This window comes from Clupea harengus, chromosome 11 (assembly GCF_900700415.2).
Source record: "Clupea harengus chromosome 11, Ch_v2.0.2, whole genome shotgun sequence".
Taxonomy (NCBI): Eukaryota; Metazoa; Chordata; class Actinopteri; order Clupeiformes; family Clupeidae; genus Clupea; species Clupea harengus.
This window is the reverse complement of record NC_045162.1, coordinates 17,753,119-17,766,389: the sequence shown is the minus strand read 5'-3', so window position 1 is coordinate 17,766,389 and position 13,271 is coordinate 17,753,119. Positions and strand designations below refer to the sequence as shown.

Sequence of the window (13,271 nt, the reverse complement as noted above, 5' to 3'; positions counted from 1 at the left end):
TGGTAACAAAAACATGGCTTAATTTTGTGAGAGAAAATTTGCCTGCTATTAATTTAACATGGTGTAATTTGCATATCAAGGGGAAAAACATGCAGTGGAGGAAGTAGGATCTGTACGAAATAAGGCATGCTTGCAATCATGTTGAATGGAAGATGTTGAAAGAATGGTGTGTGTGTTTGTCTGTATATCCTGCTTAGGACATTATGGAGAATGAAAGCATCACGCTGGATTGGATGTTCAAATATTCTCTCATCAACGATATTGTCAAGGTACTGTCTACAGTTGAGTTTATTTTTATAGCACGGATAAAACAAATCCTTGACAGAGGAGAAACATTGTAAATAAAAAACCCTCTTTCTCTCTCTCTGTATATATATATATTCACGATGAATGTAAATATTAAAATGAATGAAGCCTTTGATTTACACAACCATCACCATTCAGCCTTGTTTTGTTTTTCCTTCCTCTGCCTCTTATGTAATACTCCTCTTTTCCTTCTATCTTCTCCTGCATCAACCCCACCACAATCCAAGTCCAAGGGGTGGACTTCAACCACCGTTCAGAAATATTTATCACAACCATCTCTGTATTCAGATATATAAGTTTATTTGGACTTTTTGACCTTTGCTGAGAAAACATTACAGATAAGATGAGATGGTCTTCAAAGTAAACACGAAAAAGGACTGCAAATACCAACCTTTAAGAAATCAGTATGTGGCATGCAAGCAGTCTCAATAAATGTCAGTTGCTAGAAGAGTGATAAATCCCCTTTCTTCTGGCACAGGTTGTGTGCTAGGAAGCAGGTTTAATATGAATGTTTCCCTAATTGCTCACACAGTGTCACTGCTGACATCACTCCCAAATTATGTAAGGTCTGACTTTATATACCGCTGAAATAGACCTCATCTTAGAAATACACCTCTGGTGGGAGGGCCGTTTGGTGTGGACAAGATAGATGGCAGGCAGTGTGACCAAGTCCTCTTGGAAAGGACATAGATAATGAATCCCTCTAAATGTCTTCACTGTGTGTGTGTGTGTGTGTGTGTGTGTGTGTGTGTCTTTACTTCATATATCCTCATTTTCTGAACTGCTCCTGTTTTCTCCTGTCTGTACGTCACATTACCTGGTACACGGACACCATTGTGAGCATATTCAATAGAAGTGGAATGCATCGTGATGCAATGCTGTGGAGTGCTGCCTCTTAACCTTTGTAGCCTCTCTATGCATTGCCTCTCTCATATCCAACACATTCTCTCTGTATCTCCTCTCCAGGGTATGGCTTTCCTTCATAACAGTGTGATTGTCTCCCATGGCAACCTCAAATCCTCAAACTGCGTGGTGGATAACCGCTTCGTGCTGAAAATCACCGACTACGGCCTCTCCAGCTTCCGAACCGAATTCGACATCAATGATGCCCATTCATACTATGCCCGTCAGTGTCTCTTTTCTTGTATCAGTCTGTGATCAAATGTTCTACTCGGTTAAGGGCCCATAAAAAAATGGAATTTCTATGAATCATAGAGCTATTTTATCCTCCTCCCAATTTAAGGAATCTCCTCCTCTCTGATATTTTTGTAGCGAGTAGATGTGCCTCTTTAACACTATCTGATCTGCAGAAACGCTCTATATCTTCAAGAACTGCTTGTAGCCTCATCTTTTCTATACCACTTTTTGACTGTTGCATCTTCCCCCACAGAATAGGGAAGAAACTATGTTATTATTGTGTTCACTGCTTTTATTGATGTAATTAGTCTTATTGTATTATCACAGCTATATGTTGGTTTGTACGTTATTTTGGATAAAACCATCAGCTAAATATATAAACGTATACTTAAACGTAAACTTAAATTGAAGCCCTCTCCCTTCCACCGAATAGGGAAGCTGTGGATGTCTCCAGAGCTGCTGAGGATGGAGTGCCCTCCGCCTGCAGGCACCCAGAAGGGTGACGTCTACAGCTTCGGCATTATCCTGCAGGAAGTGGCCCTGCGTTGTGGAGTCTTCTACGTGGACGGGGACTCAATAAGCCCGAAAGGTCAGAGGTCAAACTCATGTGAGATGACGAAACTGCCAGAAAGCGCTAGGATAGGGGAAATATAAGCAAAAGTATCAACATGCATCCTAACAAATTGCTAGACCAAACCAGAGGACACATCACAACCATACGATTGAACACAAAACCACACACACAAACACACACACACAAACACACACACACAAACACACAAACACACAAACACACACACACACACACACACACACACAAACACACAAACACACAAACACACAAACACACACACACACACACACAGACAGAAGAAAAAAAGCAACTCATTTGTACAGATGAATGAGAGAAAATGAACACAATAGTTCTAATGCAATAATGGGGTTGTGCAGCTGGGGTCAGTTCCTCTGCAGTCTGGTCCCAGCCTAGTGATTGCTTATTGTAGCTTTAATACGGTCATGACCTGATATAATAATGCATGACCTACCATCATCACACCTAACTCTCAGGTTAGGATTGGCTTAAAAAATGTTAATTAAGGAACACTGGTCTATTCAGTATTGCTATCTTAATCTTCCAGACATGGTTCCACTAGTTCCACTACATAACATTTCCATATATTTATAAGATCCGTTAACCCAAGTACTCACAAGTGAATTTATTACCATTTCATTATTACTTCCATTGTAATTATATTCATGGCCTTAGCAGAGGCTACCAACATGTTCTGTCAGTTGAGCAGGGCCACCAACATTTACATGGCTAGAGTTTAAAGCATTGTCTTCACAACTGACCGATTGAGTGTCATTTAGTCTGTGGCTCAGTAATGGCACAGTGGCTACTTCTACTGATTGGATAATCTTCAGAGCAATGCATTGATCAGAGCCTGATTTTTGTGGGACATGGTCATTCAAAAAGGTCCTTTTTGTGCAACATCCAAATGAAAATGCAGGTGCTCTTTCATAGCTGAAATAGTATGACAGAAATGTTTGTAATTCCAAGATGAAGTCAGTCCTCGCTATTTTCTTTTTCAAAGAATACAACGAACATCCTCAGTGTTCATTCAGTTTGAACCTTTTAATGAAACATGTCAACACATGACCTAATAAAATAACAGTTTTAACATCAAAATAGTTCATCCAAATTAAATAACAAATTGAATTTCATTAGCAGTTAGAAAAGAAGACATAATAAAATATCAATACTATGCATGAAAAAAATCTAATTAAGAACGAGAGAGTTTTTGGAATACACCTCAGCTGGTAAAAAAATCTTAGCTTAATTACAATATGCAGCAGATTAATGACCTAAAACACAAAATAAATTAGAAGTAACCTAATTAAAAACTAAAGAATGAACTGGAAATGCCTGGAAACCCATCACAACATTTGAAATGCAAAAACTAATAATTAATAATTATGCCTACCTGACTGGGCCATGCTGGAGTCTGATTAAACAAATGCTATGAACTGTGATGATAGGCCTTAAAAGCCTTGACTCATTTGAGGAAATGTAATTTGTGGAAACACGCGGAGATGCTTCAAAAAGATATTGTTTTAAAAATAACCATTGATTCATTTTCAAATACTAAAGAAATGTAGAGATCCATGGGTTTGTCTCCCTGAAACCAATACTTCAAAATCAATCATGCCTGCTTTTGATATTAGTTTTTCTTCCAGTGATCAGACACATTTTCTTTTGCTCAAGTGTAACAATGAGTGCAATGATTAATCACTCAATTAGGCTAATCAAACACACTCACACATAATTATTTTTATTTTTCACACACAGTTTGTTTGATTGCACATTTTTCTTTGGACTATTACTGGATAATGTTAATTGTCAATATTAAAACTCCCGGTATAATCTACAACCCCATTACCTCCTTGGCAGGTTCCCAGCACAACAGTACAAAAACAAAACATTATCTTTTCATGAACTTTGGAATATGGTAGTGAAGTGGTGCTTTGATGCATTTCCAATATCTACTCTGAAATCATTCTCCTTTTTCTTGTTTATAACACACGCCTCACAGTGTTTACTCAACCAATACTGTTTTTCATGAGATCAACACTCTTGATGAGACCATGCTGGTCTAAACAGAAATAACACAGACTAACATGTTTTCGTGGCCTAACACACACACACTGGTTTTCGGCTGTCTGGTTTGGATGATTCTGTGTCTGTATCTGTATGTGTATTGTTTGCTATGATCACTTTCCATTTTCCATGACTGTTAAAATGGGTAGATTTGGCCACAAGGGTGTAATAAGAGACAACCACACATCAGCACCCACTTGAGTCCAGTGAGCCGGAGAGAAATATGAGACAGAGAAAGGACTTATGCTTACAGCTGTAAGTAAAGCTAAATGTCAGCAAGAGGCTAACATTAGCTCTTAGCCCTCAGCAGCTTTAATTAAAATGACACCTTAATGACAAAAACAAACTGGGCAGCGTTGCAGCTTCATCTCCTCGCTCTTTGGTGTCATGCCTCATTGCCCTGCAGTAATAACCTGACGCTGAGCTCAAATACCAAAGCTAGACTGTTTTAATCTTAACGCTGTCCGTATAGCCCCTTATTGACACATGAGACCAGTCTATTGCCGTGCTGCTAAGAAATGCAGACCTCTTGAAAAGTCGTAAGAAGTCATGGATTCCACACATGTTCAAACAAATACACACACAAATGAACTACTTCCCACCATCCCCTCACAACAATAACAATAACAATAATAACAACAACAACAACAGCAAAAGCAACAGATAACAACACACACAAATACAATTCCCCTCCCTTATAAAGCTCGCAGGCACATGCTTTTTCTCTTGTAGTAATGTCGGAACATTACTACAAGCACCCTGGCAATGAGACTATTGAAGGGGAAGCCCATTTCTATCTGATCCATTAAGTTATTTGCTCATTCTTGGCAAGTAACCCATACATCATCTCAGGCTCTCTGGTAGCCCCGCTCCCCCCGGCAATTATCACGACGAGGCCACTTCAGTGCCTGAGAGGAGAGATACACATGTGCTTTCTCCTGCACTTGTCTGTATGGATACAAATAGACAAGCACATACACACAGCCCTAAGCCTCACGTGTTTGCCTTCTCCAGATCTCCCATTTCCTGCAGGGTTGCTTTGGCTGCTGCCATTCTCACTCAACACACTTGACATTAACTGGTGAAGTCAAGCTATTTTCTCAGCTGGTCATGATGAGCCCCCTTCCCAGATATCCCTGAACCAGTGCACCTGTTCAGATTGGAAGCTGTAGTTTTCTGTGAACCAGACCCATTATGTGAAACTTCCTGTCTCTGTGTTGACCGAATGTTGTACTCTCCTATTACCCAGTACCTGTTAGAAATCTGACCTTTCTGCCCGTCAACTGACGCATTTACTTGCAGTCAACAAAAGTGTTCTTTATCAAACAACCATCCACCTATGTAGTTTGAAGTGAGGCTGTGCCAGAACCCCTTGCCTACTGCTTGTAAATGCACCATTTGACAACACTCTGAAAATAATTTAGAGCACTATCATTTAAACACAGAGTGGTTGATGGATGTGGCCTAATATGTAAATATACTGTATAAAGTCATGTGCAAAGATGTTGTGATGTTGAGTGTCAGCATAACAGCTTACAGGCAAACTGCAGAACTGGTGGGGGGAAAAAGACAAGCCAGGCCCGGAACTCTCTAAGTGACTTGCGATTTATCCTGCGAAGAGTGGGCTGGCATAAGCCACACCAGAGACTGAGATGCTGTTTCTTTGTGCAGCTGCCTTTGCTATTTTTGTTCCACTAAACTCATTAGCCATCGCTAACAGTGCTACATCCTGCTTTTAACGCACACCATTCGAGCAGATCCCCATTAAGATGGGATGGCCACTCACATCGATCATGCCTTCTCTCAATATAGACTCTCTCTACCCTCAGATGTAGGCAAGGAGATATGACAGGAAGTGAGCAACAGGAACATATGTCAGAACATATATTTGATAGATCATTGATACTTTGAATTAATTAAATATTAAATAGCAATGATACAACTGATACTTTAAACAAACAAAATACCTAACAAAATATTAAAATAAGAAGACACTTATTGCTGGGTTGCAGCAGGGCCAGAATTAGTTCTGTGTCAGTTCTGAGGCCAGAGACACCCAGTGATGCAAAGGTGAAGGAAAGTGAGAGGAAAATGAAAGTGTTTCAGACTTGCATCAGTGCTGAACTGTCCACTCAAACTTAGCTGGCCATCTGTTGGAGTCTCACTCAGCTCTACGCCACTCAGCACATCCAGCACACAGGCAAAAATAAAGTTTGAGCAACACAAACACAAGATTTTATAAAGCTTTTCTCTTTGATTACTTTTTTGTGGATTATCCCATGAATTACCTGGAGAATTACAATGAAATTCAGACAGTATCCTCAGCAAAGCTCAGACTCGCATATGTGGTCTGTTATGACTCAGCTGAGATTCTCTCCTTACAGCTAGATTTCAAATAGCACTATAGTGAATGATTTTTCAGACATGTTCCACAGAGATAAAGATTGGTCTATTGTTGCATCGGGCAAAGAAAACCCTGGAATATTTTTTCCTTCCTTAAAATGTTCCATCTTGTTATGTCTGTCATAGGAAGTTTATATATACGGAAAAAAACTCCCAGAACCCCTCTTGCATTAAAAAAAGACACTGATAATGAGAAATAAAAAGAAAATTACACTATAGATGCAGAAAACCAAAACATGGTTGGTTCATTCTTGTGAAAACCCTTTATTGATGAGATACTCTGACGTGATATGCAAACAAACCTAAAGATGGATAGAATAGGTAATATAGAGAAAAAATAGACAAAGAGAGAAGAAGAGATGACTTTCCTGAATATTGAGTAATATGCACAAAAACAGGTGAGATGATAAAAAAGAAGGGAAAAAAAACAACCTGAGCAATCAGAGCATGTGTATTCCCTGAATAGCTGAGAGACAGAGATAGTGACTCATGATTGAAATTATGTATTATGGGGCAGATGCACTCATTTATGCTTTGACACTGTCTGGAAATCATACATTTCCTGTCTGGGACTGTCATTAGCGGGGTTTCCATCCAACTCATTTGCGTATTTTAAGTGCATTCATAAAAATTCAGTCAAAGAAAATGCAAGTCTGTGCATATTAAGGTTAAGGTTGTCAGGGCAACACATAACATCACAACAATTGCAATTTAATGCAGATAAACTGGTTTTCATCCACCTTACTCATATTATACCCTATGCGAATCAGGAGTTAATCCATTCTCTTCTATCGAATACATTTCTTATTCGATTTTCATGTGAGTTTCACATCAGGATTTCTTATTTAAATGTTCTTAATTCACATTAGTGTGGACGAGAGTTTGTTTTATTAGCTGGCACATGTTCTTTGTGAGGGATTCTGGAGCTCAGAGTGGACATCTCGAGTGCCCCTTACCTTAAAGTCCCTTTCTCTCTTATGTCCTCCCCTCTATGTTCCCCCGTAGAGATCATTGACCGCGTAGCCCTGGGCGAATGGCCGCGCCTGCGGCCCACTGTCAACCCCCAGATACACAGTGAGGAGCTGGGCCAGTTGATGCAGCGCTGCTGGGCAGAGGATCCGTGCGAGAGGCCAGAGTTCAACCACATCAAAGCGCTGCTGCGCAAGCAGAACAGGTTTGTGGACTGACTGTACACAATGCTTAGGTCCAGGGAAGCACCTGTGCTCCACCGAGCCAAGTGATTGCATTATTGCATTCCAGCTGGTTCGATTCACAGTTCGGCACAGTTCATTTGTGCCAATTAGCAAGTTTACAGGGCTGAGAGCAAGTACTGGGAGTTCTTATCCCTTCTCGACTTGGTCTTCTTCATTGTAGGCGTAAAGAGTTTATAACAATTAAATGAATGTATTTCATTTACTATTATTTATATTTACCATTTTGGATTTGGACCTGCAATGTCAAGCCATACTTTTGTGCTCGATCTCCATAGTCTGTATCAAAACAAATCACCCATCTATCTTTATTCATGTTCCCACTGTCCTCAGTGATGCAACCCTCTGCCTGTTCCCTGTCTCTGTTTTTTTGTGTGGTGCTATTCGCTAACTAGCCTTCCCTCTCTCATATCTGACCAAAGGGAGCACAGCTCCAATATCCTGGACAACCTTCTCTCGCGGATGGAGCAGTATGCCAACAACTTAGAGGAACTGGTGGAGGAGAGGACGCAGGCCTACCTGGAGGAGAAGCGCAAAGCAGAGGCACTTCTCTACCAGATCCTTCCTCAGTGAGTCACTCGCTCGCCAGCCTTGAGTTTCAAGCACTGTGTGATTCAGCTTGGGTCACTGTTGTGTCAGTGTGTAATTTAGCTTCTCTGCTGTACAGTGTAAACACCTTAGTATGGACTCATGGTGGAAATCATTGTTTATAAACCAGAGGTTGGTTCTGAGTGTCCTGCATCAATACTCCAGAGGTGCAGACCCTACACTGTGATTAATTCCTATATTGTTTCTTCTGCAGTTCAGTCGCCGAACAGTTGAAGAGAGGAGAGACGGTACAGGCTGAGGCCTTTGACTCAGTTACCATCTATTTCAGTGATATTGTTGGGTTCACTGCCATCTCTGCAGCCAGCACTCCCATGCAGGTAACAGAAACCAGCGAGCACATTCCCTCTCTGCCTTGTTTCAACTAGTCTGCTGTACTGTTTTTTTTTTTTTTAACCTCACTCAGACTTTAGCAATACTACTGATGTCAGTTCAATGTTCAGTCCCACAGTGAAGTTCTTCCAGTTCTTTGATTTGTTTTCCAGTCTATCTATTTGTCTCATACTCTTCCTCTTTGTCAATCTGTCTTTCTTTCTACCAGTCCCTTTCTAACAACCTTTTCACTATGTTTGTTTATCACTCAGGTGGTGACCCTTCTCAATGATCTCTATACTTGCTTTGATGCCATCATTGACAACTTTGATGTTTACAAGGTATATATAGTCAATTCTCAACCACTCAAATGACACCCCTTTAGCCAAAATGATGCAAAGATAGTTAAATGTGGATGAAATGAATCACTTAGGCCAAGAATGATTGATATTTTATGATGAAGAAATGTACTGAGGTTGTACTTTAAAACCCTGTAAACATTATGAGGGAAACCTGAATGTATATACATTTCCTGTTTTCTGTTTGGCCACCAGGTGGAGACTATTGGAGATGCCTATATGGTGGTGTCAGGTCTCCCGGTTCGCAATGGCAAGCTTCATGGCCGAGAGATTGCTCGCATGTCATTAGCTCTGTTGGATGCCGTGCGGACGTTCAAGATCCGCCACCGGCCGGATCAGCAGCTTAAACTGCGCATAGGACTCCACAGCGGTGAGCCCAGCCTTAGTGCTGCCATTACTGTACTTCACCCATTCCTAATGGAACAGTCCTGGTTGAACATCTACCCTCAACCCATATCTCACAGTCCAACTTGTTCAAATGAACATGCATATTTGCTAAATGTCATGTTCATAGTATTATAGTATTATATTATATTATATTATAGTATTTCACAACAAACCACCTGCAACTCGGATGGTATGAACAGTCCACATCCTCTATACTGTGACAAAGAATACACATGGGTACACACATGTGTGGAGGTATATATGCATGTCATTACTGGTTGGAGAGATTGCTGATGAGTTATCAGTCTTGCTTGACAATAACCTCCAGACCACTGGTACTAAGAGAAGTAGTCATGTATCTGTCTACTGAGATTTTACCCCCTGAGCCAAAAGAGGAAATGCTGAAAGTAACTAAGTGTTTTTATCTGTATTGTCCAGCTGTCCCTCCCATCGACCTCTGTACCAGACAAGTGTCAATGTTCTTTGTTTGTGTGTGTCCACAGGCCCTGTGTGTGCTGGTGTGGTGGGACTGAAAATGCCCCGATTTTGTCTCTTTGGTGATACGGTCAACACGTCCTCTCGCATGGAATCCACTGGCGAAGGTAATGCTGAAGCCCCAAATTTAAACTACAAAATGGGATTCATGTCAATTTTAGTGAAGTGATAGTCTTACTTTATGTTCAATCCCATTCCCTTGCTGTGCGCTCTACCTCTCAACACATTCAACGTTGTGAGCAGTCAGCACATTATTAGGCACTGAGCTGGCTCTTTCCATTTTTGTCTCTGTACGGTAATATAAGAGAATGGAATAGAATTCAGCTGACTGGGGCCTCTAAGAATGAGACAGATAGGAACAGGTTTAGATGGCACAAGGTAACTAATACCCTCCACCCAGAGATAGATATAGCCTCATTCAATATGGATCAAAGAGAGTGTAATTGCAAGGGAGGGAGAGAGGAGGGGAGAGGTCTGGGTGAAATCAAATTAGAGATCACCTAAATGACTCATCTGAATAACACAGACACCTTATTACGTTCCATAGTGGGCCGTGTGCTGTATTTGTCAGGCAGCCTCAGTCAAAAGAGTGGTTGAAAGTGAGGTTAAAAGTGGTCCAGGCTGGGCTCATGATGTTCTTCAAACAGCACATTCACGCCTAGCATCAAAGTCGATTTTGACATGTTGCAGCTGATAGTGTGTGACTCCTTCTCACGTTTCAATGACTAACAGACTCTCACTGCTTCAATCTCTCTTCCTCTCCCCTCCTTCCTCTCTCTCTCTCGCTTCCATCCTCTCCTCACCTTCTAGCCTTGAAGATCCATGTGTCGGATGCGACACACAACGTGCTGCTAGAGTTCAACTGCTTCCAGCTGGAGCTGAGAGGAGATGTGGAAATGAAGGGGAAGGGGAAGATGAGGACGTACTGGCTGCTAGGAGAGAGCACAAGTGACAGTGACTGAACACTTGCTGCAGCCTCTGATGGAAGGGGTAGTCGGGGGTGGACCGGGTGGGGGGGGGGGGGGGGGGGGTCTCCTTTTGGCTGAGACACAAAACTGTAGAACTACCATACGCCTGGATCGCCACCCAAGCCCCCCTCCCACACACACACACAAAACATTACGCTTCATATTATTTCTCATAACAAGTGTTTGGATTTGGCCTTTGTTGCTGTGTAATTGTCCCCGCAGTAGGCTATCTTTCACACAGCTCATATGGTTTTGCAGGAATTAAATATCCTGTCCAGTGGTAACAGCTGCTCTTTATTGTGTGCAGGTTGATGAGACTTAGCATTGCCATCTAGTGGTCCTGTAATGTAATTAGGCTGGTGTGACACATTGGAAAATATTTCAGCGATTCAAAAAACAGCCAACAACTGAGCCTGATATGGTATGAAATGTTGAATACACACTGTATCTGCATGAGTGTGTGCGCGCATGTGTGTGTGCGTGTATGTGACTATGTTGGTACTCATACAGCATGGCCCAGTAGGGCTTTAACACTAAAGTAAATCTCACTAAAGAATAACTGCATAGAAACAGAACACCACTAGCTCACTGATACTAAATGTCATTATTCACAACTATGTGAACATGTGACAGATATGTACAAAACATGTTGCCAAGATGTGATTCTTTGTAGTTGTATCATTGTATCTCTTTTATGTCACACAACCTGGCAATACTTTGGACATGCGGGGATGGTACTCCAGTTTTTGCCAATGCCAGAACTGTCATCCATCATCTTGGAGCTTACTCAGTTCAATGTTTTGTTGTCCAGCGGGAGAAATGGATGGAGTACTATGCCACAACACTACAATACATCAGCAGGACTGTTGGGATGACCAGAAAACAATGAACTCTGGCTTTTGGTTATCGTTAATTCATGAATTCACAGATGAAAGGACGCTGCTTCAGCTTATGTTCAAAAGGCTTATAGGGACGAAGCTACTCTCCATCATCGTGAAAAGCTGAGGTTGCTTCTAGTAATAGGATCCTTCAGCAATAGAATTGCAGTAAGAATGTCTAATAGGAGATTGTGTATTTTATGTTCCATACGTGTGCCATATGGTAGTTTAAAGTCTATGCTACCTTTGATGTTGGTTGTCCATTGTTTAGGTAGTCCATTGTATAGCTTACATAATAATGTAGCTTTTCAAGGTCTTTTACTCTGTTTTTCCTGTCAGTGTTTGTTTTTTAAGAATTAAAGGATCAAATGCCTGAAGTGATTTTTCTGTGGAGGGTGATCCAAAAAGGCAGCATCATTTTTTTAAACAGTTGTTTGTTCAGTGTTCTGCATTAACTTAATACTTACCTGGCTAGACCAATTGCAACCATAATGTCTTCCCATTCAGAATTTATTTTATACACCTCTTAAGGCCTTCCCCATTCCTCACAAAATCATCTCTCTAATCTTGAGCTGTAATTATGTGTCTGGCAGAGAGATGGGAAAAGGAAATTATGGATCCTTTTAGGAGATTCATACCTAAGATATTTTTAGGTATTGGTCAGATAAATCATTCTCTTTAGCAACTGATACATATTTGTATGAGGACAGTCACATAGATTCAATGTGCAGACAAAACAATGTATACTAAATGTATTTTATTTTCCATTCACACATCTTCAACCACATCCCTTTCCAGAGATACAAACTAAACAGTGATGAGTTGAAATGCCCATTAGACATCCCAGTGGTCACAAAATCTACATGACAGACAGTTGTGAAGTCACTAGCTGGGCTCAGACTACTGGCATATAAGTGAGACACAGCAGCATAATTGTTCAAATATTTCATTATTATTCTGAAGACATTTTTATCTCCATTGCTGTTGCAGAGAGGGTTTCACTCTTGTCTGTCTGTGTACTGCCTTATACAAAGTGGCAACCTACGAGGCATTCAGACAGAAAAATGTGCACTGGTGAAGAAAACAAAATGGCAAGAAGGCAAACTCGGGTGCAGTTTGTTGTTTGACCACTTCAGAGAACAATTTCGATGTTTTACTAGTGGGACAATGATCCTAATTAGTTTTAGATGCATATTAACTCATCGGTACAATAAAGTATTTCGTTTATTATTCACTGAATGTCTCTTGGAGTCGCCAAAACGCACTTAGGAATATCTCTTTTGGAGCACGGACATAAAGCCCTGACCGCTGCCAACTGCTTCTTGAGTATGTACTTTAATCGTCCTTTTCCTGGAGAGCCAGGCTGAACAGGTGAGGGATGGTAGGAGTCTGTAAGTCGATAAGAAGTAAGTGGCAGATTTTCTGCCTGACCGGTCGCGCAGCGGGGACCACTGGCAGCATAACAGGACATTGAACGCGCAGGGGTCCTCACTTCATGTGGAATGTTTCCTATATCGGTTAAAGAGTAAGACTGGCGTCTCAGTGCTGGA

The 13,271-nt window shown here is 41.1% G+C and overlaps 1 protein-coding gene across 3 annotated transcripts in view; it reads left to right on the top strand.

Moving 5' to 3' along the window:
* Positions 1–12,094, top strand: part of npr1b (natriuretic peptide receptor 1b) — a 62,917-nt gene extending 50,823 nt beyond the window's left edge. For all 3 annotated transcript variants that reach the window (XM_012822839.3, XM_031575829.2, XM_031575828.2), the window contains exons 14-23: positions 198–269; positions 1,273–1,432; positions 1,877–2,032; positions 7,511–7,679; positions 8,139–8,285; positions 8,519–8,642; positions 8,907–8,975; positions 9,189–9,363; positions 9,884–9,982; positions 10,686–12,094. In XM_012822839.3, coding sequence (XP_012678293.1) covers positions 198–269; positions 1,273–1,432; positions 1,877–2,032; positions 7,511–7,679; positions 8,139–8,285; positions 8,519–8,642; positions 8,907–8,975; positions 9,189–9,363; positions 9,884–9,982; positions 10,686–10,837 — 1,323 coding nt within the window. In that variant the 3' untranslated portion in view covers positions 10,838–12,094. The remainder of the gene's footprint in view (positions 1–197; positions 270–1,272; positions 1,433–1,876; positions 2,033–7,510; positions 7,680–8,138; positions 8,286–8,518; positions 8,643–8,906; positions 8,976–9,188; positions 9,364–9,883; positions 9,983–10,685) is intronic.
* The last annotated feature ends 1,177 nt before the right edge of the window (positions 12,095–13,271 follow it).